At 33.2% G+C, this 27314-nt stretch overlaps 3 protein-coding genes and 1 non-coding gene across 6 annotated transcripts; 1 reads left to right on the forward strand and 3 right to left on the reverse strand.

Annotated features, from left to right (window-relative positions):
• On the reverse strand, positions 6263 to 6335 carry TRNAK-CUU. Its single transcript has one exon. It is a non-coding gene; the product is annotated as a tRNA-Lys (tRNA).
• Positions 14144 to 20158, forward strand: LOC18596008. The gene is made up of 16 exons (XM_007024222.2): positions 14144 to 14934; positions 16377 to 16508; positions 16601 to 16674; positions 16758 to 16827; positions 16930 to 16985; positions 17092 to 17163; positions 17382 to 17476; positions 17563 to 17629; positions 17719 to 17848; positions 17961 to 18179; positions 18387 to 18529; positions 18764 to 18938; positions 19099 to 19189; positions 19275 to 19432; positions 19520 to 19708; positions 19797 to 20158. Exons 1-16 carry the CDS (start codon positions 14482 to 14484, stop codon positions 19854 to 19856), a joined length of 2184 nt encoding a protein of 727 aa, XP_007024284.2. The 5' UTR covers positions 14144 to 14481; the 3' UTR covers positions 19857 to 20158.
• LOC18596009 (protein SAWADEE HOMEODOMAIN HOMOLOG 1) lies at positions 20848 to 24533 on the reverse strand. 3 transcript variants are annotated; one of them, XM_007024227.2, is made up of 9 exons: positions 24394 to 24532; positions 24002 to 24087; positions 23831 to 23876; positions 23604 to 23739; positions 22787 to 22847; positions 22117 to 22168; positions 21746 to 21889; positions 21239 to 21358; positions 20848 to 21068 (listed from the first exon to the last, which is right to left on the reverse strand). In XM_007024227.2, exons 1-9 carry the CDS (start codon positions 24442 to 24444, stop codon positions 21024 to 21026), a joined length of 741 nt encoding a protein of 246 aa, XP_007024289.2. In that variant the 5' UTR covers positions 24445 to 24532; the 3' UTR covers positions 20848 to 21023. The 3 variants fall into 3 exon arrangements, 2 of the variants coding, with proteins under 2 accessions (XP_007024289.2, XP_017978144.1); XR_001928304.1 differs by lacking the exon at positions 20848 to 21068 and adding an exon at positions 21454 to 21614 and having other exon boundaries at positions 21261 to 21358; positions 24394 to 24533; XM_018122655.1 differs by lacking the exon at positions 21239 to 21358.
• Positions 24830 to 27054, reverse strand: LOC18596010 (1-aminocyclopropane-1-carboxylate oxidase 5). Its single transcript, XM_007024230.2, has 3 exons — positions 26430 to 27054; positions 25911 to 26271; positions 24830 to 25128 (listed from the first exon to the last, which is right to left on the reverse strand). The coding sequence occupies exons 1-3, from the start codon at positions 26957 to 26959 to the stop codon at positions 24901 to 24903; spliced, it is 1119 nt and encodes a 372-aa protein (XP_007024292.2). The 5' UTR covers positions 26960 to 27054; the 3' UTR covers positions 24830 to 24900.

Consider the following 27314-nt stretch of genomic DNA (forward strand, 5'->3'; position numbering starts at 1 on the left):
GGTAATGTGTTAGGTGAAACGTGGGGAAGCATGGCAACTTGCGGGACAGATGTCACGTTTTGAACTTACCTTCATCTTCCTTTTTGACATGCTTGCTTCACTTGTAGTTTTCACTTCAAACTTTTATCCCCATTATTTTAATTTTATATGCTTTACTTCTCCAAAGCAACTTCGTATTTGCCTTATGAGGGTGGTATAGGGCTTTCATTCTTTTGATTTGGAGAAAGAAGAATTTGTTCTTCCATGTGTCAAAATCGTTACATTGAGTATAATTAAGTAATTAAAAATTAATACCAATTATGTATGTACTATTTGATAGCTACACAAATTGCTTTGATTCTTTAGTTTTTCAGAAAAGCAAAAAAAAAAAAGAAGAATGCCTTGTATACATACAATAGTTAATTACTATTTGTTTTTATTTCTAAATGATAAAAGTTAAGTACTTAAAGGTGATAATTTAGTAGAAGCTAAATTTATTTGCGAACATAAAGAAAAGAAACATTCAAATCCATTAATAATTATTCTCGAGAAATTATCAGTTTTTTTTTTTTGCATTATTTTCAATTAATATACTTAAAAAGGACTTCCAAATGATAAGTCATAGAGCTCCATTTATCTTGTCTTGATGTTACAAGTCAATATCATAATTCAAGCTTATTTGATGATTGATGTAGATATTTAACATTCGGGCCCATTAATTTGTCCAAATGTTGAATCGAACTCTGCAAAAATGTGAGTGAATGGCTGGCAAATTTATAAAAAAATAATTGTTTAGATTCAAGTCGAGATATGTCATTAATTAACAATTTAATTAAAAGAAAATTACAATTCAATTGTCGCACTCCTACTCATTTTTAATACGTCCACATTTGATACTTAAATCTCTCATTGGAATTTCTGTTTGAGAATTTTTGTCATGTTTTACTTGGAAGTAGTGCACTAGTCAAAATGATCCTAGCAAGTATCCAAAGGAAGCAAAACCTTTAGCAAAAGTTACCATGTAAAGTAATCTACTTCATACATATGAAATTAATTTTACTTCTTTTATATTGACTTCATGCGGTTTAGTGACCAGTTCTTTGTTCTCTACCGAGGGTCTAATTATTTTATATTTTTAGCAATATATGTCAACCTAATTAAGCCAGGGTTATTCTTCTGTCTCCTAATAAAATAAAAACCCAAATTTAGAATCATAAGAAGGCGTGATTTTTCAAACTTAGGATCTTGAGGCATACTTTGATTTAGGAATTTCAACTCTAAAATATACTCCAATGCATATATAAATCCGACCTTACATAAAATTGCGATATTCAATGCGTGATTATTGTTTCAATCAAAGTATATATAATTGATATTGAGTTATCAATTCGATGACTTTTCATATTTATAAACAACAGTTATATCATTATAAAATTAGATTGAGAAAAATAGTGATAATGGAGTTTAACGTTTCAATTAAATATATAAATAAAAAATTTAATTCGTGTTGCGAGGATGATTTGATGGTTAGAATACAAAATCTTAATTTAAAAATGTCAAAATCATATTAAAAAAAGGTGAGATTTATAAATAAAAAAAAATACATTCTTTAATTTATATATTTCAAGCTCCATGGATTTTTTAACGTGCATATAGCCGACAAGACATCTCTTAACCATATTCCTAGAAAAGACTTTACCATATATAAATCCCGCAAAGTAATGTGAGAGGACATATAAAAAGAACCCCAATATAATTTTTTTTTTGTTCTTTTATTTGAATTTCACAAATTCGTGTAATGAGGCATGCCGATGTGCATTTTTATGATTGGAGCTTTGTATCATATGCCAAAAAGAGTGTTACTTTTATCCATTATCATTAAAGAAAAGATGATATCATTGGCCCTGGAGATCTTAATAGAATTGAAACAAGGTGCCTTATGCTGGGTAGATTGCTTCCAAAAACCATGAGCTTGGAAGTATCCAGGAAGCAGGTACTTTGGGAAAGTGGCAACAAGGAGAGGCTTTGTGAAAAGTTCAATTTCTTTCATGCCAAGCTTTCTCTACCAAGTCCAATATCTCTCCCACTAGCAAAAGTAGAACTCCTCTTATAATAATTCAAGCACGCTCTCACTTCTATTCCATCTCTCATGTATGAGTATATGGCCATGCATGCATGCATACATAATACATGCCACTTCACATCAATGCTCATTATCATCTAGCCAAATAATTGCTTATTAACTTGTCCCTCATGACTTTCAAAAAAAAAAAAAACTTGTCCCTCATGACAAACTATAATATAGAATATGACAATGTCGACCTAGATTATAATATTCATAATAATGTTAATGATTTTATATTTTAATGCAAACCACGCGATTAAGACATATAGTATTGTTTTAATTAAAAAGACAATTATTGGCAAAATCAATATTGTAGATTGAAATGTGATGTATATATCATGAAACACAGCCTTTCACAATTTGTACTGGGAATTAGGTTTTTCAACAAAGTGCATAGAATAGTGCAAGTGTGCATCTTTGTTAGATTTTAGCTCCTACCAAAAAGTTTTAAGTCCCGAAAACGACCGAAAAGAAAAGAGTTGGTGAAAGGCTGCCAGTGCTCAATTATTGAACTCCACACTTCTTCACTAACAATCTCTCTCCTCTCTCTGTTAAGGCAATGGAGCTTTTTGAATATTCCAGGATATCAGTCTCTGAAAGCTAAACCAATAATTTAAATCCATTCAATTTTTGACAGTTGGAATTGTACTGTATTTAAAGAAATCAATCAAAGACATGGACCATCAAGAGTCAGACCATGCTACACGTATCATTTCTAATTACAAAGAAGAAACTATAATTTTCATTGGGTCACTTTAGTAATTGTGTGCTACAAAAGAAAAAAAAAAGTTACTACTTTATAAATCTACCATATATATAAGGTCAATAAAGCTTCCACAAGATTCATTCAATCTTCAAATTTTTGGACTAATAAATCATCAGATTAGATTAAATAGTTTTGCTTAGTGTTGGGATATATTATTTTAGTTGCCAAAGAGGAAATTAGATCAATTCCTATTTGCCAAATTATTGGGAGGCAGACATAGAATGACAAGAAAAGATGTTGAGCCTTCCCCTTTTGTCTCAACATTGTATATTTTTTTGTTTTGGGAAAGTGGTATGCTTTAGAGTTCGTAGATGCTTTTTTGGCCACTTTAAAATGGCTTTACTGTTATAAAGCTAAAATTTTTCAGGCTCCAAAACGAGTGCCCATCCACTTTGAATTAAAATAAGGACATTTGTCTTTGGCTAAACCTAAGAGATGTTGGGATCAGGGGCAGCAACTCGGAACCCCAGTTCGTAAACTTAGCCTAAATGAATAATTAAATATAATTAGTATGTGCTGGGATTTAGAAAGCCTGCAATTTGCCTGAGGCAATCCTTTCTCCAACCCCAAGAAGAGACTATAAAGAGTTGTTTATAATTTTAAATCCAATGTTGTCTAAGAATAATTAGAATCCTTAATGCTTAAGGTGACAAAAAAGATTTAAACTTCATTAGAGAGAGAGAGAGAGAGAGAGAGAGAGTGGTAGNAGAGAGAGAAGAGAGAGAGAGAGAGAGAGTGGTAGTAAATTAACTTGATTTTAGAGAGACAGTAGTAGTAAATTTTAACAAAATATGTTTTTTTTTTTGCATAATGTTCAAAATAGTCCATAAACTAGTAAAGGAAATTCAAATAAATCTTTTTTTATTGTATTTAATCAAACTCATTTATTTTTATTTTTGATTAAATAAGCTCTTATGATTAATATGGTTAATTAATTATAATTAATCAAAATATCTTTTATCATTTCATGCTTATATAATGCTGACGTAGCGTTAATGTGAAATGTGATAAAATGTCACATGATCATGTTATCATTCATTATAATATAAAATGTTAAGTGATATTTTAACTTTAATAAAAGTAAAATAATTTATTTGACTAAAAATAAAAATATATGAATTTCATTGAACGTAATAAAAAAATAAAAATTTGTTTAAAATTAGCAAAACATTATTTATTTCATTTGTTTAAAGACTTAATAATAAAAGTCAAAGTTCCCAATTGACTATAATTGAAGACTAATAATTTGGTTATAAAAGATGTAGTTTTATGTTTAGAAATTTTATTGAAAAAATATCAGGGCAAATTATTAATGGGATAATCCAAATCATCAAACCTCTACAAACAGAGGTGGCAATTCCAATAAGGAACACAATAAAGGACAAAAAAGGATCACAATGATGTGTTGCATTGTAGAAGATTTGTGCTCCACTCCCAAATGCTTAGTGATAGAGAGCAAGCTCCACCATAAAGATGTAAAATAATCATCAACTACTTCAATTTTAGAAATTAGTAATAGCCAAAACTTTAATTATTTGTCCTTTTCTCTAAATTTTAACTTGGAATCCTTATCTATTTTTCTTTTCAAGTGTATATCAAAACATTGTATATCTTTAGACTTTAAGGAAAGACAAAAATATCAAAAGATACAATTGACAAGAGATTTATGGATTGCCAACCATTTGTCGTTTATTCTCGTGGGGATCAAATAATTAATGTCCATAATAATCGTATCCTAGCAATATTACAGTTGATGAGATTCTAATCTTACCTATATATAAGGTAGTGTATTATCCAATAAGACAAAAATACATAGATTGCTTGATGAGCAGTTGAAGGGTTCTTTTTTTTTTTTTTTTTCCTTTTGGTTCCCTTTCAATCAAATAATCAAAAGCCATGATATAGCATTAGCATCAAGCACAACCATTAAAATCTAGATTAACATTACAATTGCAATTAAAAATTATAGTGTAAATTTGACATTAGGTTTGTGGTCAACTTCAGCAATTATATGATAAAATGTAGCTTCAATTTCAATAATAATAATTATAAAGTTTAGAATTTGTATAAATATAAACATGTTATTAAAATCCTCTCGATTATACACACACGTATATATATTTAAAAAATAAGAGATGTCTTAATAGTTAGAATATGAGATTTTAATTTAAATATTATAAAGTTTAACTGTTAAGATGTATGAAATGAAATTTATGAATTAGAATATAAATATTTATCATTTTGTATTAAAAAGTCCTGTGTATGTGACACATCTTCATAAATTAGTGAGATGCAAGTCTACTTCGTAAACTATGATTTTAACGTGTGCACATTTAACTTTAATAAACATATAAAAATTATTTGTACAAATAAAAAAAGAGAGGTTAAAGAAAGAAGCCGGTGTAGTTCACTGTAGCCTGAACGATTGCATTGAAAGGAAAGCAGGTGGAGCATGCGAGAAATGTAGTTGGCTTTTAGCTTGTTAAATGAAATTGCAATTATGTGCATGTAAAATGTAGCTTTATGCAACACGGGGTGCTGGGGATGTGGACATGCACTCATGGAAATCGTGATTTGGCTCAAAAGGGAAAGCTAGGTATTCAGTTAACCAATTCATTTAGGCGCATGCAAGACACGTATAAATCGTGCGCAAAAAAATTAATCAACTTCATATTCCCCTGCTCATGTTTGTAGATTCTTTGATAAGCACAATCAAGTCGAGGTTCTTGATGAAAGTCTCGTCACTAGTGACAGCTAGTGTAGTGCAGCATAAAACGGTTGAAATTTAAGCATCAAATAAAAAATAAGGATGGGAAGATTTCCATTATGCTTAATTCCATGTATATATTAGAAATCTTCCAAATCATTCCACTTTGGAAGGATTTTTATTTTATTATATATTTTTGTTTAATGATAACTGAAATGGGTCCTGTGTTTTGAACCTCTCCGAACCCCTTATTTTTCATTCAAAAGATTGTATTACTCTCAACCTAAACTTAAAGTCCTCTCCAGCAGACCATAACGGCTCATGCCATAAACTGACGGTCGACTCCAAAGCGGAGAAGCAAGCTACTATACATGACAAAATGAAACATCCTTCTTTTTCCTTTTTTACAGTTACTAGAAGGTAAACGTAGGAGTTAGGATATCCTATCCTCCTTGGATAGGTCGCAATTTTAAAAGAAAAATGAAAGACTTACGAGTCAGGAGCCACCCGTAATTGAGAAGGATTATTCTTTAGGATAGTGACTACCAACAAAAATAATGTTTTGGAAAGTTGAGAGAGGGGACCAAATGAAAAGCCCAAATAGCCTCTAGAGGCCCAGCCCTATTGGTGATTGGGCTCAAAAGGGCAGCAATGTCTAAAGGCTCAAAAGAGACAAAGCGAAAGACGCCCACCGTGGGGCTCGAACCCACGACCACAAGGTTAAGAGCCTTGCGCTCTACCGACTGAGCTAGACGGGCAGCGGATGACGTTGAGGTGCTGGGTATTCATCCTAAAGTTTACTTCCAAAATGACCGATTCTGGATTTCTAGTTCTAACACTTCTGCTATTGACTTGAAAAACTTCACTTATGATTCATAAATCTTTGCTTTCTACCTTATTCGTTTTCTCAGCATATGTTGATGAAGTATGCGACAGGTGCATTTAATTGATAAGATTACTACTTACTACTCCTAAGACAAAGTAAAATTACATTAAATATAAAGAGCAATGAATATTTTTAAAATTTGAAAATTCAATTATTATAAATAACAAAAAACACAAATTTACTTTTATATGAAGCCACTATGCATGGATAAGAATAAATGTTACTCTTTAATCTTTTGCTTTGTTTTAATTGAAAAATAAAAGAATAAAGAGAGAAGGAAAGAGGTCAAAAGGGGAGGAGAGGATGAAGGAAAAATAGAAAAATCAATGATAAGTGGACTTGAAGAGGGAGAGCACCGGATGCTCAGGTATAGCAAGACAATATACCCTAAAGCTAGAATTCATTCCACATGGGGAATAATCAATTGGTCTTTTGTATTAAACTTTAATTTTATATTTTTCCCCATAAGGTCGCTTTGCTAACCTTCTAAAGTTGTTCCTTGCAAAGGCCAATATGCAAATATAACAACAGCATAAGAGAGCTGATGGCATTGTGCCGATATCCATTTTAGAAGAAGAACCCATGTTTCCCAACAAACTTCCAAGAGCCACAGGCCCTTTCTTTGGGTCTTGGTATTGATTACAATCCTCCCTTGAGCACATGGACCGTAATGTACTATGATATGTGTTAGATAGCTGAAAGCCCAACCAATCTTCTGCATACTTGCTATACTTTATTTTGTAGTTTGGGCTTTGGCAACCCAAAATAAAGGAATTCTCCAAAAAAAAAATTGAATTTTTTTTATAGCACAACAACTTTTTTATTCATTTTCTTTTTTTTTTATAAAAGAAAAGTACTAAATAACTAATTATATCATTCTAGGTCGTCATGAAACGCCTAGCATGATTGTCAAAAGATAAAAACTAATATAAAATAGTAGAAAATCAAAGATATGTAAACCAAATTATAAGCTTTTATTGTACGTGATTATCCAATCAGCATATTAATTGGCTTAACGATGAACATGAATTAGAAAATAATTCCAATCTTTTTGGAGTAAGTCCTTAAATACATCTGATGAGACGAGCATTCAAACCCAAGATGAAATATTGATTTGATAGTTTTTGGATGGCAATCACTGAGTCAGTTTCAACCTGAATCTTCTTAAAGCCCCTGTTCCAACACAATTGAAGACCCCAATATATGGCCCAAAGTTCTGCACTAACAGAAAAAGAGTTACCTATTTTATACGTAAACCCCAAGATCCAATTTCCATTTGCATCTCTAACCACGCCTTTGACAACTTAATGTCCCTACATTTTCTCGACCTCCTAATCGAATTTTTATTAAAAAATTATTTATAACCATCAAATTAATAAGGTATAATATTTAAAAAAGCTCTTAAATTATTTTAAAAAATTTAAATAAGTTTGTAGTTTTTTATTACGTTCAATTAAGCACATATATTTTTATTTTGAGCTAAATAAATTCTTATAACTAATGGTTAGCTAATTATTATTAGTCAAAACAATACTTGTCATTTTATATCATGTGGTGTAAATGTAGCATATTGACATATCACAATAAACGATATCTTAGCATATTAATTTAGCATGATGATATGACCATATGACATTTTTACCTTCTACATCATTACCACGTGAGCATAAACAAATAAATGACAATTTGACTAATGATAATTAATTCACTATTAATTTTAAAAGATTAATTATGCAATTAATCTTTACTCTTTATAAAAAAATGTGGATTTATAGTACCTATGTAACAATTTGTATAAACTGAGTCTTTATGTCACGACCCGGCACTTCCCTTGAGCCCGTGACAACCGCTGCGACGTCCCAATAGACATTCGTTACCCGGAGTGCCAATTGGAATCCCGCAAGGCTTTAGTACCATTTTTCTCATCTCCCATGTGAGTAATCATCGTCAAACCTCGTTTTTAAAGAATTTTAAGCTTTTTCCCTTTCAAAACAGTAGAAAAATAATTTTCGCCTCACAAGGGCGTTTTCGTCATTTTTCTTCGAAATTTTTCAAACCTGACTAAAAATGTAGTAGATGAGTGAAAAACATATATTTCATGATTTAAAATAAATTTTAGTGCTTAAAATATTTATTAAAAATGATATTGCAACTATTTGAATAAAATAAAAATATTCAAAAAAATATTTTAATTTCTTGTAAAACAATATTTATAGAGTCATCGGTATATAATTTTTGTAATGTAAAAGCTAAATAAATTCATATGTACTATAATACAGATAACCAGGATATAAAATTTACTTTACAGTGACTCGTGGGCCCACAAGGAACAAAAGTGCACAAAGACAGTAAACCTACAGTTTTTGGAGTAGTAAAGTCGACTATAATCCTTGGTGATATCTGCTATCCACAGGCTACCTCGAGCCTAAAATGGTTGAAAAGGAGGGTAATGAGATTATAAAATCTTAGTGAGTAAACAGATACCATCTAAACCATTTAAAATCGAATAAATTGAGACAATTAAAATAAGTCATCATACTGTAATTTCATTACCTTTCAACTCATTTCAACCAAATAAAATCAATTCATATAAATCGAGTAATCAACATGGCTTATGAATTTCTTAAAACTTAGCTCATGCCAAAAATTATTCTCATACTCAGTTATCAGGGACACCTTGGCCGAGGGCTATCCCAAACCGAGTCCGTCAAGGCTATTAAAAAGTTATGTACGCATAAATCATGTTTTTATTTAGAAAACACAGCTGTTCCTTGGCGTTGGCTGAGTTCCCCCTCACGTGGTGGTTTAGTGTGAAGTGAACTCTAAGGTCATACCTCGGGAGTTACTCTACTCGTCTTTCTAATTGAGGTAAAATATATCGAGATTTCGTACCCCTCTAATAGACTGATCCACAGAAAACCCACTCCCTACAGCAGGTTAAACATACCATACAATAAATTTTTGACAGCATGACATGACTAATATAATACTATCCAGCTTGTAAATGTAAAACAGGACAATTCATACAATTCACCAAAAACACAATCAGCCAGTCATACCAACACATTAACATAAGCCATCAATTCAGATCATAAATTTACAACAAATCAGACGTCTCCATTTACTCTATTTTCAAAATCATCATTCAATCTCAAGACAATTTATAAAATCTTTTCATTTAAACACATTTTGTTTATAAACATAAAGGTTTACTATTTAAACTCATTTTCCATAAAATCATAAAATCGGATAAAAACCACTTTAGATAATTAAGACGATAGTAAGGTTACTCACCATACTAGGAGTTCGATATACTCTTATTTTCGGGTCTTCGGGCACAATCTCTTTACCCTTGTTAGAGGGCTCACCACCTATACATCATACGTGACACGAATTTCAATAAATTGTGTTAATTTATTATGAACTCTTTCAGGCTCTATAAATCTATATGAATGCACGAAATGTGATGCAAAATGTCCGAATAGTCGTTTAAATACGGTATTCGACCTAATTCGCACTATTCTCGGTGTAATTGGCTAAAACCTCCAATTTAACTCCAAATCAATTTCTTTCACTTTCTACACTTCAATTATACTTAAAATACCTCAATGACTGTGAATATGTTTCAATTTATCAGTCCGAATCATAAATCGCACATGTCTATATATTAGGTAAAAATTCAAATTTTCATGCCAAAATTTTTCATTAAATTTCTAGCCTCACCAATCATTACATACCATCAAAATATCATGAAATATCATCAATTTCAGCTTCAATATCCTCCATAGAAAATTCGGCCTCTTGTGGGTTTGTGAAGAACAAAGTGATTCCTTGCTAGATTTTCATACTTTCCATTACCAAACAACCAAAAACACTTAATTAGCTTGAAATCTAGCAAAATCAATGCTCAAAACCTCTCCTCTCAAATTCGGCCAGCATGGGTTCATCATGCAAACTTGAGTTCTAAGCATGGAAAATGAAAAAGAAAGCATGGGTAGTGTAAATCACAAGATAAAATCACAAAATTTTACCTTTATTAGCTTAATCCCTTGAAATCTCACACTTTTTCTTCAATTTTCTCACCTAGGGTTTGTGTTCTTTCCTTTCCTCTTCACTTCATTCTTTGGCCGGCCATATGGGTGAGATTAAGAGAGTTTTAAATAGATTTTACAAGAAAATTCTAGAATAATCCAAGCTTGACATATGGCATGTTTACATTGGTCCATTTTTAAAACTTTAAAAATTTAAACTTTTTATCTCCACCATATATATTTTCTCACTTATCCATAACATAAAAGTCAATGGATGAATTCTATGAGCATGACAAGTGTTAGGTGTGTAAAATTACAAATTTACCGCTATGATGGCGAAATTACCATTTTACCCCTATGCTCCAAAAAATACCGAGATTACAATTTTTCACTTCTCAACCTCAAATCATACTCCAATAAGTCAAATGTGATCAAAATCTTTCAAAAAAATTTCCATTTTGTCTTCGAGTGGCAAAATTACCATTTTACCCCTAGATAGTGAAATTTCTAGTTTTACTCCAAATTGATCTTCGAACCCTAAATCACCATTTTAAATCATTCATGGACTGTAAAATTTTTCAATTTCACCCTAAAATCTCTATTTGTTCTAGTTCAAGTTTTAAATTAACTTTGTTGTACCTCTAGGTACGATACCGATTTTTGTAAATTTTTTCGAGACTCTCCTAGCATGCAAACATACTATCCATCACATGTCTGTCATGACATCAGGCTTTACACTTTATACTTTTCAATTTGTTAATTTTAGTACGAACCTGAACACTGTTAATTTTTTACCATTAAGTATGTTAATACGACATCATTAATCAAGTTAGCATAACATTAATTAAGATGCTGTCACATTTTTTGCTAACATGACATTAACTATATGTTGACATGGTATTCATCGTGCTAACATGGCATTAATTGGACGAACAATAGATTATGCTAACATGGTACTTGTTAACGTGATCAAAAATTCTTATGTGACATTTGTTGACATAACTATCAATGGACAAAACAAAAGAGAAATTGAGCTTTAACACCTTGATTTTTTGAAATTCTCATTTTGATCAGTAAATTTTAATTTGTCTTAATTAAATATTAAAGTTTGTCAAGGATACTAAATATAGCCACTAACATATTCTTGCTCTTGTTTAATCAAGTGACTAAAAAAATCACATGATTGTCACATTAATTAAAATTCATGTCAATTTTTTAAAAATTTTCCTCCTTGCCTGACCATCATTAGTTGGAATATTTTTCCATTTAGGAGAGAGTTATCATAGTTAATAGGATATTTTGGGAGTGGAATAAAAAAATAATTTGAATTTTGATTGATGTGGCAATTTATATAACAACCACATCATTTTTCCGTCAATTAATTGAATGGTCAAATTTGATATGCTTGAGAAATTTTGATAACCTTATCTTGATAAATGAAAGTTTATTAATCAAAATGAAAATTTATGAAAGTTCAATGGGAATAATCGGTCAAATTATTCAATCAGTTCTTATAATTTACCAAAAAAGTGGGTTAAAATGTACTCTCTTGAGAACTTCTCTTCATTGGGTTCTTAATTTGGCTTTCGCTTTTATAATCAAATGATTTGTTGTTATTTTGTGGATTTAGGTTTTGGGTTACGTTGCTTTGATTTAAAATTTTTGTGGGGAATGGAGATAGCTTTGAAGTGACGTAGCTTAAAAAATGAGTAAAATACACTAACACATTTAAGTTTTAATTATAATTTCACATGAGTTCATTAATTTTCAAAATATACAATCTATTTTCAAAAAAGTGGATTAAAATGTTTACCAAAAAAGTGGGTTAAAATGTACTCTCTTGAGAACTTCTCTTCATTGGGTTCTTAATTTCGCTTTCGCTTTTATAATCAAATGATTTTTTGTTATTTTGTGGATTCAAGTTTTGGATTACTTTGTTTTGATTTAAAATTTTTGTGGGGAATGGAGATAGCCTTGAAGTGACTAAGCTTAAAAAATGAGTAAAACAGACTAACACTTTTAAGTTTGAATCATAATTTCACATTAATTCATTAATTTTCAAAATATATAATTTGTTCCAAAAGAATATCTTAAGTCAAGTAATTAGTTAATTATTAATATTTTTGTTAATTTGATGAAGTAGTAATATTGAAATGATAATTTTATTGTTAATTAATTCTAAAAATTATCAAATTTTTAAAAAAGAAAAAAAACCTTTACCTTACCTCCATTCGATCGACCACCTATAATCAGATTTGGTTGAAGAGGGCTAAATCTGGCCTGATCGTACTCTTTTAGGGAGCACCACGCTAGGGAGCACTTGATCATGCTCCCAAGATCTAGTGCTCCATTGGGCTGGTTGGCCAAAATAAGGGAGCATGGCAGGCACGTCTGAAAGAAAAGAAAGAGTGAAAAAAAATGACCTTGTAGATATTTTATATTTAAATATTAATATTGTTTACACTTTTGGAGAAGAGTATTTATTTAAAAAATTATTGCACTCATGTGTAACTATGATCAAAAGTTAAAAGGATTAATATATTTTACTCTTAAAAATTTGATGTGAATTTTTAACTATGTCAACACACTTAATTGAAGAAAATTGACACCTTTAACAATTGAATTAACATTTATAATTTATAAAAGTAAAAAGAGTCAATTTGTATAAATTATTGTAAATGGACTAAATTCACTTTTTTAGTAAAGTATAAAAATTAATTACATAATTTGACTGAATTACTTTAGACATAATACTTTAAAAAACTTCTGAATTATTCAAAAAAATTCAAATATACTCTTATTTTTCTATTGCATTCAATTAAGCTATTGTACTTTTATCTTGAGTTAAATAAATTCTCATGACTAACAGTTTATTAGAAGTCATTAATCTAAATATTATTTGTTATTTTATACTTATGTGTTGTTGACATGACATTTATTAGGAGGATTAAAATGACATATGATTAGTTATCATGCTATACAAGTATGTCATGTCACCATCGATTATAATATGTCAATATATCCCGTGACATAAAAATAATATGTGACATTTTGATTAATAATAATTAATCAATAATTAGTTATAAAAATTTATTTAATTTAAAATAAAAATATAAGAGTTTGAACTAAATGGAATATAATTAAAAATAAAAACTTATTTAAAATTTTCTAAACAGATAAGAAAATTTTTTAGATATTATTATTTCATTAAATTAATTTACTCTTAAATTTAAAAACAAAATAATTTACTCCGAAATCCGAATACCATCTTCCCACGTCATTCTGGTCTTTCAGGCCTTAAAAGTTCTCAATCCAACGATGCACATTTAGTCAGCCTCACCAAAATAACAGTAAACACGCATGCACATCACCATTACCCAACTCATAAAAATAAATTAAAAAAAAAAAGAAAAAAGGGGGAAGTAACTAGTAAGCGGCCCATCCCGTAAAACTCCCAAGTCCCAACTCCTTTGGGTAATTTTCGTCTCGTTCCAATTCTAACGATTCAATGAAAAAAACGGAACCCAAATCAGCGTGGAATACATCTCCATCAACGGCGTTCGTTCTCCCACGTAATACACACTATTTTCATCTTATTTTGTTGCCCCGTAGCTATTTATACACGTATGAAAAATTATTAAAAAAAAAGAAAAACTGGAAAGCCCTTTACTTTACTTTCTTGAGTACAGAACAGATCTCCAAACTTTCACAATCATCGAATCTCCAATATTTCTTTCTTTCTTCGATTAGTCGATTTTCTCTCCGTTCGGTGCTTTTTCTCCGATTGGTTCTTTTATCTAATACGTGATAATAATAATTATAAATTCCTCAGCGCTTTTCTTTTCTTCTCTTGTTTTGTAATTTGGGGTATCGTTGAGCTATTGTTTGGAGGAGAAGAGACGACGAGGAGATAGGGACAGAAAGGTAAATTCAATCTTTGGGCGTTTTTTCTTGGTGATGAGAATCGAAGGAGAAGAAGAATGAACGATGCCGGTACTGCGTAGCGGAGCACGCAGGGGCCGGGCAGCAGCACCGAAGCAACAGCAACAGCAGCAACAGCCGAATCCGATCGAGGAGGGGGAAGCGATTGCGACGCGGACTAGGCGGCGGAGGAAGGCGGCAGAAGAGGCGGCCGCAGCAGCAGCAGCGCCAGTGCCAAAAAACAACAACAATAATAACAATAATAACGACGACAAAAATAAGAATAAGAAACAGCGGGTGCAGGGAATCAATGAGAAATTAGCTGTCGCGGCGGCTGGGGCAGCGGCAGTTAAGGTGGAGGAGAAGAACAATAACAATAGGGTTTTAGAGGAAGGGGAGAGAGCGGAGAAAGAGGAAGTTGGGGAGAAGGCGATGGACGAGTTCGATAGCGGAGGGCGGAGCAATGATAAGGGTAATGCTGGTGAGGATGAAGGCGGCACCGCACCGCTTCCTGAAAAGGTTTGAGATTTCCTAACAAGATTTGGCTTTTCTGGTTTTGCATTGCGACATTGCGTTATATTATATTATATGAAAGCTGTCAGGTTAATTGATTTTTTTTTTTTGCAAAATTAGTTGATTTAGGATTGTTTTAACAACCTTCATAATCTTGATTTCGTTTTGTTGTAGTCTATAGACTTATATGGAAGGTTCTGGCGTTCGAATGCTTTTTTTTATTATCAAAATTTGTAGTCTTTGGCACCCGAAGTTGGATTTTTGCTGCTTAAAAAGTATAACTTTTAAACTGTTATGAAGCTATGTGAACTGTCTTTCTAGATATAGTTTATGGTATTCACCATTAGGACTTGATACTTGTTACGTCTTGATTTATAATCTCCGTGCTCCTTTATTTCAGGGAGCCAGTGTTTTGGTAAAACCTTGAAAGAATAATAGGAGTAATTAATATGGGCAATTTATGTAAGTTTCAGCGTTAAAGGTGTATAATTTTTGTTTTAGTAAAAAGGACAATGTTAAGTTCGTGGTTTCTTGTGAAGGCTTTTTAGGAGGCTAATAGTTTTATCAAATGAGTTCTACATGTGGTTGTGTGTGCATCTATTAGATAATATGTGGTTATAGTTTAGGACCTGAAATTTTTTTTATTTGAAGTGTTTGAGATAAGATGTTTTGGGGAATAAACAAAGAGAACTCCTAACAGCTGAATTCCCCAAAAATGTGATTACTATCTCATTTTGGATCGCCTATCTAAAGTAAAAGTTGTTCTTTACTAATATTGAGACAGCACATGCTTTTCTTCTCTGGCATCTTTTGAAGGGCTTGGAGTGCCATGTTTCTCTCTTTTTATTCCATTTTACTTTCTTCTACCAGCATGACCTGAGTTTACTCTGAATACAATAGATTTTCATTTATTTGGTTTCGTTTCTCTTGATCTATGGCCATTGGTACTGTAATCCTGTCGATGGAAGGTTATATGCTACCTTTCCATGTGGGATATGTAGCAAGGATGCATCTCTGGTTTTTCAATGCTTTTATGTTTTGTATGATGTAATGTCTTCGTTATCACCTTGTGTACATTTTACTTCAGTTATGCTACCTTCTGATTGGTTAAGTCCTTAAGAAAAAAATTTATCATCTTCTAGTTTAACAACTCCGATAAGTTAATAAAAACAAAATTTTTCCCTTTCCCCACTAGATGGGGTTGGCTACTGGGATTGTTGCTTTTGGTTTTCTCTATTTATGATCATATTTTCAATAAGATTAATAAAAGCAAAATCAAAGTCCTTTTTGATTCTTTCTACCGTGTCTTATTTGGTCTTTCCTTTGTGCTTTTGATAATTTGATGTATTTTTTTTTCTCAGGTGCACATTTTGGTATGCAATTTATGGTAATAATTTTTTGTTTCATCATGTCTTCTTAAAGAATGTTTTTTATTTACCTTGCTGCAGGTTCAGGTTGGGGGCTCGCCAGTGTATAGAATTGATAGGAAGTTGGGCAAGGGTGGCTTTGGACAGGTGTGTGTAGGTCGGCGTGTTTCGGCTGTAAATACAAATGATAGAAATGGTTCTGGGGCTGTAGAGGTATGGGATTATTTCATTTTTGTTTTCAACAGACATGGCGTATGATCTTCTTTAATTTGGTCTTAATGCTCTGCATCATCTCTTTATTTCAGGTTGCCTTGAAATTTGAGCATAGAAGTAGCAAAGGATGTAACTACGGACCGCCATATGAATGGCAAGTTTACAAGTAAGTCTGGTTGAAATCTTAATTTTTTATAATTTTTATTTTTTGCCAATTATGTTTGCAAATATTTGATGTATTTGGTACAGCACTCTGGGTGGCAGTCATGGTATACCCCGAGTACACTATAAGGGCCGTCAAGGTGACTATTATATCATGGTATGTGTTGTTTAGTCATGGTAGTCATGGCCTGTCTTCTTTAATCTGTCTTCCTTTTGGTGTTGAGGTTTTGAATGAGTTTCTGATTTAAACCATTTGCAGGTTATGGATATGCTGGGCCCAAGTCTGTGGGATGTTTGGAATAATAACTCTCATACGTGAGTGCTACTAAACTAAGATATATCCTATAATCTTTTACTGGCTGTTAAGTTTATCCTTTTTTTGCATTTCAATGGCTTAATTTGATTATGCTCTTAACTACAGAATGTCCATCGAAATGGTTGCTTGCATTGCTATTGAAGCAATATCCATATTGGAGAAGATGCACTCTAGAGGGTAAGCAATTCAATCCCTGCCAAGCTCTCTAGCCTTTTGTTGGCCCCTGAAATGCATCGCCACCCACCCTCCCCAGGATTGTTGAATAGCTTACAATGAGAATCTTTCTCTGCTTTTAATGTATAATCTGTCATATAACAGCTAAAAATGTTAGCTCTTAACTTGATCATATCTGGTTTCTTCCAGCTTATTAATAGTTTTTATGGTGCTTTGGGCAGTTATGTGCATGGAGATGTAAAGCCTGAGAATTTTCTTCTTGGTCCTATAGGAACTCCTGATGAGAAAAAATTGTTTCTTGTTGATCTTGGATTAGGTAAGTTGTAAGTCATATTATTTATATTGTTAAGTGCTCCCAGCTAAATCAATATCTCATCACTAATAACCTGTTTTGGCAATCAGCAACTAGGTGGCGAGATAGTTCAACTGGTTTGCATGTTGAATATGACCAGAGGCCAGATGTTTTTAGGTACTACCACTGCTTATATTATGATTCCTGAAGATGTTAATGTAAGTTGCTCCGCTATCTTATTTAAAAGGAAAAATTTTGTCTGTCAGGGGAACTGTCCGTTATGCCAGTGTGCATGCTCATTTAGGGAGAACTTGTAGCAGGAGAGATGATCTAGAATCTCTTGCATATACACTTATTTTTCTCCTTCGAGGTCGATTGCCTTGGCAAGGATACCAGGTTGGTCCTCCTATAGTATCAGCTTTCTTAACTCGAATAGTCTAGTTTGTTTTTGGTCATGCATATAATCTTTTCAGATTTTCTTTTTGATATTTTTTAAACATGATGTCAGGGTGAGAATAAAGGATTCTTTGTTTGCAAGAAGAAGATGTCAACATCTCCAGATGCCCTATGTTGCTTCTGTCCGATTCCTTTCAGACTGTTTGTTGAATATGTGGTCAACTTGAAGTTTGATGAAGAACCTAATTATGCGAAATACATATCTCTCTTTGATGGGATAGTTGGTCCAAATCCAGATATCCGCCCACTTAACACAGAAGGGGCGCAGAAGGTACATGTTATTCTTTCTCAATGTAAAGATTTATTCTTGTCTCTGACCTTGATTCAGCTTTCAAAGTAATTTTGGGTGTAAGAGTGTACTAAAAGTTATTAAATGTTAAGTATTACAAATAAAATTTGACATAACTCTTTTCCAAAAAAAAAAAAAAATGTTTGACATAACTGACTTTACTTTTCTTACAATATATTTCTTGTGCAGCTTATTTTTCAAGTTGGTCATAAGAGAGGCCGGTTGACGATGGATGAGGAGGAAGATGAACAACCAAAGAAGAAGGTTCGTATGGGCATGCCAGCGACGCAATGGATTAGTGTTTACAATGCTTGTAGACCTATGAAGCAAAGGTAACCATGCCTCAAGTTCTTTGTGGTTCTCTCAGTTTTGGGGCTGCTTTATTATTTAATTGATCGTATCAGACTTTTGGCTTTTTCTTTTTTGGTTGATTTCTTACCTTGGCACATTTTGTTGTTTGCCTATGTAATCTTTCAACATATCTATTAGTAAATTAATTAGTGATTAAGTTGCTTTAGTGTAAAGAATATTTGAGGATGGGAAGTTAACTCGTCATGTGATTCTAGGTATCACTATAATGTGGCAGATGGAAGGCTTGCGCAGCACATTGAGAAAGGAAATGAGGATGGCTTATTTATTAGCAGTGTAGCTTCCTGTCAAAATCTATGGGCCCTTATAATGGATGCTGGCACTGGATTCTCTTCACAAGTCTATGAACTCTCACCCGATTTCCTTCATAAGGTACATGCATTTAGACTGCTGATGTGGAGCAATTCTTAGCTTTAATAGGTTCTACTTTATTTTCTGTTATCTGCTTTTTTTATTCCAGTAGTTAAAAGATGCTTTTGAAATTTAGATTCTAGCAAAGTGGTTAATTTGATGTTTTTTGCTGTGTGTGAAGGAATGGATAATGGAGCAGTGGGAGAAGAACTATTATATCAGTGCAATAGCAGGCGCTACAAATGGATTCTCCTTGGTAGTAATGTCAAGGGGTTAGTATGCAAGGTTCCAATATTTGCTTTCTGTGGTCAAATCTGTTTGGGTTCTGTTTACTGACCTTTGATTTACTGTGTTCAGGTACTCAGTATTCGCAGCAGTCATACAAAGTAAGCGAGTCCTTTCCTTTTAAGTGGATTAACAAAAAATGGAAAGAGGGTTTTCATGTTACCTCAATGGCCACTTCTGGTAGCAGATGGGGAGTTGTTATGTCTCGTGGTGCTGGATTTTCTGACCAGGTGCTTATCAATTTTAATAGCATTTTAGCCTAATACAGTCTGTGAAAGAAGCACATATAACTAAGTGTTGTTGTATATTGATTCCAGGTTGTTGAACTTGACTTCCTTTATCCTAGTGAAGGCATCCATCGTCGATGGGATTGTGGGTACCGAATAACAGCAACTGCAGCAACTTGGGACCAGGCTGCTTTTGTTCTTAGTGTGCCAAGAAGGAAGCCAATGGATGAAACACAGGAAACTCTCAGAACTTCAGCATTTCCTAGCACACATGTCAAGGTGGATTATATGAACTTCGCTGGCTTTTGGCTTATCTTTAAACTTGATTTTCACCGTCTGTTTCTAAATTTTCTTTACGGTCTGGCAGGAGAAGTGGGCGAAGAATCTTTACATAGCTTCGGTTTGTTATGGACGAACAGTTTCATGAGCTGCCCCATTCGTTTAAGACGTTGGCGTGTCAAACTGTCCACAAGCTGGAGCCCTTAGTGTTGGAAAGTTGCTGCTCTGTAGGTAGGCTTAGAGAAATTTTGACCAGTACAGGCTTTACTTAATTGTAACTAAAGTATAGAAACTTGTAGTTGAACTTTATGTTGCGTCCCTCCATTCCATCCATTGTGTGGAATTTATCTTCTGCTGGCTGATGTCTCCGGAAAGCCCAAAATAATGGGTCGGTGTGTTAACTTTGTATAGTCTCCATTAATATACATACACCTACTTTGTTCAGCTAGATGCCAACGTCTATTTGGTTTTATTGGTTTGTTGCTTTTGACAAGCAACATAGCTACCACATGGTTCAATTTGAGAAATTGAGAGTTCAGTAGCAAAAACGAGTGGCATTTTTCTAGTTTATCATCAAAGGCCCCCGGGCACCTCTTTATATTTTTAAACTTGTTGAGGTGTAACCCCCTTACATGAAAATAACTAGAAAATCTGGAAAATAAAATGAATAGTAGCAAGTGAAAAGGAAAAACAAAAATAAAAAAATGAGTAGAAAACAGTACTAATTATAAAGTAAATAAAAAATTAATTATTTCGGCTTTTCATATATATATATATATATATATTTGTAAAAATGTCAACATCTTTTTCTCCCACTTAAAACTAATTTATTACCTAATTTTGCTATAAAGTAATAAAAAAAAACAAATCTCATTTAATTAATTAATTAACTCATTTAATTACTCTTTTAAATTAGCTAAATGAACTAATTTAATTATAAACTAATAAAAATACAAATCTCATTTAATTAATCAATTAACTGATTTAAATTAATTAATTTAATTAACTAATTTAGTATAAAAAAATGTAATTGTATCAAACTTACATTTTTCATACATATATATATATATATATATATATATATATATATATATATGTATATATAAGGGTAATTCTAGAAATTACTATCACATTCCTAGTAAATCAAAGAATGTAATATTATTTTCTTAAGTATTTTATTCAGTACTTTTAAATATGTACTAACAGATGTAATATCATTTTCTCAACAACTACATTCCCAACAATTGCATTACAACAATCACATTACATTGTAGGACACCAAATGCTACCTTACTTGCTGGTGAACCCAAAAAACCTATTGCGGAGGCCTGCAACATAACCTCTGCAGCGGAACCTTTTCCTGGTGTAGGCATGAAAGATAAGTATATGCCAACATTAATACACAGTTTAGGATTGCCAAAAACAGCAAAAAGCAGCAGCTGTATGCACCCATGCAAGATGCATGCACCACATGCATATACACACACAAAGAGAGAGGGAGAGAGGGTTATTGATATTGTTTATATATACCTTACTGTAGTCATGGTCATAGCAGACCACGAAAATGCACGAGCAGCCTCTAACGTCATGCACCCGCCTTTGGATGTCCACAACATGGGCATCATAGTAGACTTGATAATGCTCTCTATCCTATACATCATCAAAGGCGAAAAGCTAAGACCACAATAAGGTCAAGTAAACCATCAGCCTAGCTAAAAACGAGATGCATATGGCCTCTCCCTCACCTTTCTCACTGTTCCTTCACCATCAATGTCAGTGAGATACACTCTTCCATTACTTCTTAATGCTGGGTGATTTTTATAGGAAGTTCATGAATATAGATCCAAAAAGCAAAACACCATGACTTCACTGTTGTGCGATTTAAATACCTAAAACATAGACAGGACTGTTGCATGGAAATATTAAGAGGTCATCAGGCCTTTGTGTCTGCTTTGACATAAGATTCATCATTATTCTAATCAGATGGTGACACACAGCTCATGAATATTTTTAATAGACCTTAGGATAAGGAAATACCTGGTAGCACAGCACAAGGTCTCCAATTTTAACCATATTGCATTCTGAAGGTTCTAAAGGAATAGATCGTTCACGAACTGCCTTTTCCACATTTACCCACTCATCCTCTGTTTTAGCAAACCCAGAGAATCGTACACGAACTTCCTACCACATAACAAGTTATAAGTTTTAACATGTCACTTGCACTTTCCGTCTTATAGTTTACATAACCAGTATCAAAGAAACCAATTGGAGAAAAGGTAAAATAAACACAATAAGGCACAGGAACCTGAACTTTATATTATAAGATGAAAAAATTTCATACGCAAGTAGCTTTTATAAGAATCATTGCAGTGAATCAAGAAAGTAAAGAATCTGTAGAAGAATCTTACAAGTTCACCAGTACTGAGGACTCTATAGGTGAGGAACGAGTCAACATCGTACCTGAAAGCCAAAGAAATGTTATGGCTATGCACACTAGTTTAAGTCAGAAGGACCATACACAGTTTGAAACAAGGTCATACATTTGGATTTTGATTTCTCTTTTCACCAGCTATTTTTTTATATAAAAAAAATCTTAAAATAACTACAGGTAACATAATAATTACATTATAATACAGACTTAATTGAATTATAATGCCTTTAGTACCAACCAACATTTAAGAATACCAAGGCCAATTAAGAATCATGAAAATCATTGAAACTTAAACTAGATTGTCTCTGGTCCATAAGTATAAGCTATTTTAGTTACATTTTCTATACTATTTCCAGCTTTCTGAGTTTCCTTTTAATGCATTCAACAGATTAAGCTTACCATCCTTGTCTATCATTCTGAACAACTTCATCTTATAATGGATGTTTGATTATTATCCTATTTTGCACATCATCTTAGCGTTCTTGAATAAATTAGTTAGCCAAAATCAAATCTAAACCTTGAGTTTCCAATCAATAATTAAATTAAAGATATAACCAAGAGGTAGGCCTATAAATGGCTTCTTCGAGGGATACAGGAAAAACATTTCAATAAGTTTTGCATGCTTTCATTAATAGAAACTTTCTCACCATGCATAATCTTTTGATGATCTGGCTTCAAATGACAGCTCCTTAAGATCTTCAACCTTACCTGTTAAAATTGATATTAAAAATCCTTTCAGTTTCAATTTCAACCAGAAAATATAAGGTTGAACTACAATTGCAAGTTTGCTAAAATGCTTCTAATAAGAATGCAGGCTAGTCATGATATTGATATCATAGCTGCAAGTATAAATGCAGTATATGCTAACTAGGCCTTTAAAGTGAACCAGCTTGTATGGTTGCTTGGTAAAACAATAGTAGCATAATGGTCAGATTGTTAGAGGAGTGATGCTATTTAAGACCTATAAAAGGCTTTGTAGGCATTCCTGGTAAGAAAAATATCTGCTTCTAACTGAGGTTAACACAAGGACATTAACACAGCTGCACTCCCAAGCCAATGCACTATGGTAGACCGTTTTGTGCTCATAAATTAGCAGGTTGACCTAATATACACCAAATTAGGTTGCAGTCAAATGATAAGGGTTAAACTATCAGCCACCCATTTCATTGCTTTATGTGCATGCTTTAATTTTTAAATCTGCTAAAAGCTAATATTACCCCAGTGATAAGTTTCGTGATGTCATGCTGTATGAATAATTTTTGTTTTCTTCTTCACCCCAGATGGTTACAATATTTTAGCACATACAAAAACTTCAAACTTTATGAAAGGGACATACTAGGTTAGTGTAGAAAGTACTAAACAAGCTCCGTCACATTGTATGAATCAAATAACAATTCCCCAATAACTATAAGATATTACCAATAAATAGCCTAAAAATGTAAACTATGATGCCAACAAGCAAACCTTTGTGCCTCCGCAAGCTCCCAGGCGGTTTGCTTGAATTTGCACTTGAAAGATCAACAAATAGCTCCAAGGCCATTGGTGATGGCCTTTGTTTACTTTGTGTCTCCATTTGTTTTTCTTGGAACCAAATTTGGACCTAAAAAAAATAAAAAGACAAAGAGTTCTTAATGTCTATATTAACTTATTAGAAATCCGTAGGTACATTTCAATAGATGAATAAAACAAACTTGTTGCCATGTTACAGCAGATTTTCCCATACGGTTTGAAGAGCAGCTGGAAGGACAAAGCAATCCAAAGTAAAGATATTGAAAATTATAATTTAAAAGAAAATAGATGAAGAATCTTTAGACAAAAGCATATAATTAGCATATTTTGGAATGGTAATTGTTTTTCTTCACCTGAAGTTGGTAGCAAGCTCCTGGCAGAATTCTTTATTAAGCGTTTTTTCTCCTATTTCCTTGTAAATGTTCTCCATTTCCAAAATCTTTTTGTCACAAAGAAAGGAAAAAACATTAATACTTAATAGTTATATAAAAGCAATGATAATTGGCTAAACCTGAGGAACTTTTGCAGATTAAAGAGTGAAAATCAGGACCCATATATAGAAGGGAAATGCCAACAGAGCAAGCTGTTTCATTTATATGTTTATCAACTTGAAAAAAAAAAAAAAAACACACTAAGCTACAGCTTTAAAGAGAGGGAATTCATGGTGGTTAAGACTTAAAAAGGAGTGAAAATGAAGACCCATAAGGAGGGATAATGGGGAATATAGAGAAAGAGAAGTGTTCACCTCAGCGAGTGTGAATTCAGAGACGGAATCCCATGAATCTTTGTCATCCATGTCCGACCAAAATCTGAAATCTTTGCCAACATACAGGCGGAATTCCCTTTGAAAGTGACAATGGACTTGGTTTTGGGAGGTTTAAGTAATGTAAAGAGAGTCATACGTTTTATTGTATCTCTTCAGCGAGTTTCAAACTGGCCCAGCCCCTTGTTCTTGGGCCTTCCCTCTAGCCTTGACGGGCTAGCTATTAACACAATTCTGGGAGTCGTATTCATGGGCTTGCTTCTTTTCAAATGTGTTCCTTGCTTGTGTTATAAAAGATTTTCTTTTTCAATGTGGCTATTGAATTTACTTAAGAAGTTGCCCATGATTTATGAAATAAACAATCATCCCATGCCTGACAATATTTCATTGATTTAAATAAGATTTAGAATAATTAGGCGTATAAGATTTATGAGCATGAGTATCGAGATGTGTAACTTGTCATTGCTTGATAGATGATCCTTGACAGCATTAGAATTTGTTGTAAACATAGACTAAAATACGGTATACAAGAGTCAAAAGTATTGCAGCCATGGCCTGCTGACTAAGTGAAATAGTTTTTCCTTTTTCTTGGTCAATCCTGCTGCTGATGCTTGGAGGTGGAGGAGAGTAAAGGAAGGCCATTGAGATGTAGTCTTCTTTCTCTCCTTTATAGATGGGCCTTCCAATGACATGCTTGAATTGCCCACCACTTAATGCCTGTGACAGGAACAGAAATGTATGAGCAATGACTCTGGACTAAAATTCATGTTGACAAGGAAAGGAGAGATATGATAAACTTGTCATCATTTTCTCCTTCATCTTTATTGGAAAATTTCCCCTAGTATGATGAGATCAGACCCACATAGCTGTCATTGCAAGAAAAAAACACATAAAAGAAACTAGGGATATAGGGTTTTTCATCAAAAAATGAAAAAAAGAAAAGGTAGATTAGAATGCTTAAATATACATCTAAATCAAGGTTACATATGGTGAGCCATTATAGTGTGTTTTTACAGTTGTAAAGGAGGGTATGCCTTTTAAATTTTACTATTAGCTGTCTGTAAGTGTTGAAAAAAAAAAAAAAAAAGGAAAGCAGGAAATATGATATCAGAGAGGAGAACAAAACAGGCAAAAAACAGAGTAGTTTGCTGAGCTTTTTTGTTGCTAATGTGTTATCGTGTAGCATAATGCTGTCCCATAAAGCAGACACATTAATGTTACTATTTTTTTGTCATCAACAGCCACCACAAAGACTACCTCCTTCCTTTGAGGGAGATTGAAGTCATGTATTTGAGTTTAACCATCAGCGTTAAAATGGTTAACAGGGATGAGAGAGGATTGCCTCTCCTGAAATAACCTGGCTGATGACAAGCACTCTTTAACCACTATACTTATACAGTCCTTTAATGTTCTGCAGTTAACTGGCAAAAATTGCAGCAAGCACAATGTGGTCCAAAATAAAAGCTCAAAATAATTTAAGAAAATATCTGAATTATTACCTGAGTTTGATCCCCAACTGTTATAACCAAGGCATCTTTTTCTGGGCAGAAAGATACCCAACCTTTCTTTGAATACACATGAAATTCAGAACATTCATCACATATATGCAAACACAAGGCATGTGAATAATCAATCCCTCTTATCAGCATTCTGATCACATCATATCTTAGGGAGCTGCTCCACTGGTCAGCTGAAACATTCCGGCTATGCTTGTAGAGGTAACATGCAGAGCCAATGATATCTTGCCCTTGCATCATATCGTTTTCATAAACTGATTTTTGTGGGGAACTTTCCTTGATGACTAGCAGAATTTTCTCAGCAACTTTCTCAATGTCTGACAGAAGAGTTTCCATTTTCTCACTGCATATTTTTAAAAGTATCAATGAATTAGATAATTCTGCTAACTCATTTTTTAAAAAGAACAAGTTCGGAAATATAATATATCTATATATCAATACTGCCAAAACTCAATTAGGAAACGCCAAAAGACCAGTGAATATAAGCTTGGCAGTTATTACCTGAAATTTGAATACCCAACAGTCCAAATTCCCTCCATTTCCAACTTCAAGCCTTCACCTCTACACCACACAAACTCTTCACTCTGTTCACCTTCCTCTTCCCCATGAACTTCCTCAAACCCGTATAACTTCTCTGGTGACCTTGTCACTGCCGTCCGTTTCTCAGGCGGCAGTTGAAAAATTCCGGCAGCCGCTGCCAGGGCTGATCGGATAGATTCCCCTGGAATTCCATAATTCACCAACTGAAAGCATCCGATTGTTGCAATAGAATCCAGAATCTTGGGGACGGAATCACTTTCCATGGAACTCAACAGCTGGAAATCAATCTTTGGTGGGTTTTCAATGAACTTTTGCCTAGGGAAGACCTTGTCAGGCAAAATTAAATCAGGGACACGTAGAGAGTGTTCAAGGAATTCAGAGAGAACATCATCATTGGTGACGCAGGACCTGCGGCCACTAGCAATTGGAGACGGTGGAGGAGCACGGAAATCGAGGGGCTTTTCAGGCATGGATTCCGGTGAGACTGCCATAGAAATTGTGACCAACTATAATAATACAAGGCGACAAAGGCTGAAACCTGAACTGAGTTTTCCTTTGATTCTTTGATAAGGAGCTTAGTTGTGAGTGTTCAGCATTGGCATTCTTTTTTTCCTTTATGGTACAAAGTGTATAGCAACACAATGATGGCTTGTCGTGGGGCATTGTAGACAGTTGGAGAATCATCACAAACATCACCAACTTTTTCTTTCTTGTGCTTTCTTTTCCCCCCTAATCTTCCCTTTACACCTTTAACTTTTTTTAATTATCATTTTGATAGCTAGCCAGCAATGGCCTGCCTGACATACATATAACAAGATTTGGCTTTTTACACACTTGTGACTCAAG

The sequence above is a fragment of the Theobroma cacao genome, chromosome 6, assembly GCF_000208745.1.
Source record: "Theobroma cacao cultivar B97-61/B2 chromosome 6, Criollo_cocoa_genome_V2, whole genome shotgun sequence".
NCBI classification, from domain to species: Eukaryota; Viridiplantae; Streptophyta; class Magnoliopsida; order Malvales; family Malvaceae; genus Theobroma; species Theobroma cacao.

Coding starts and splice junctions, on each gene's coding strand:
- LOC18596008 (XM_007024222.2), top strand. CDS start 14,482: ATGCCGGTACTGCGTAGCGGAGCACGCAGGGGCCGGGCAGCAGCACCG. Junction 17,164..17,381: donor GAGAAGATGCACTCTAGAGG/GTAAGCAATTCA, acceptor TGCTTTGGGCAG/TTATGTGCATGGAGATGTAA. Junction 18,939..19,098: donor CACCCGATTTCCTTCATAAG/GTACATGCATTT, acceptor CTGTGTGTGAAG/GAATGGATAATGGAGCAGTG.
- LOC18596009 (XM_007024227.2), bottom strand. CDS start 24,444: ATGGATGACAAAGATTCATGGGATTCCGTCTCTGAATTCACACTCGCT. Junction 22,848..23,603: donor GAGCTTGCGGAGGCACAAAG/GTTTGCTTGTTG, acceptor CAATTTTAACAG/GTAAGGTTGAAGATCTTAAG. Junction 21,069..21,238: donor ATGACCATGACTACAGTAAG/GTATATATAAAC, acceptor TGCCTACACCAG/GAAAAGGTTCCGCTGCAGAG.
- LOC18596010 (XM_007024230.2), bottom strand. CDS start 26,959: ATGGCAGTCTCACCGGAATCCATGCCTGAAAAGCCCCTCGATTTCCGT. Junction 26,272..26,429: donor GTTGGGTATTCAAATTTCAG/GTAATAACTGCC, acceptor AAAAATATGCAG/TGAGAAAATGGAAACTCTTC. Junction 25,129..25,910: donor CAGTTGGGGATCAAACTCAG/GTAATAATTCAG, acceptor TTCCTGTCACAG/GCATTAAGTGGTGGGCAATT.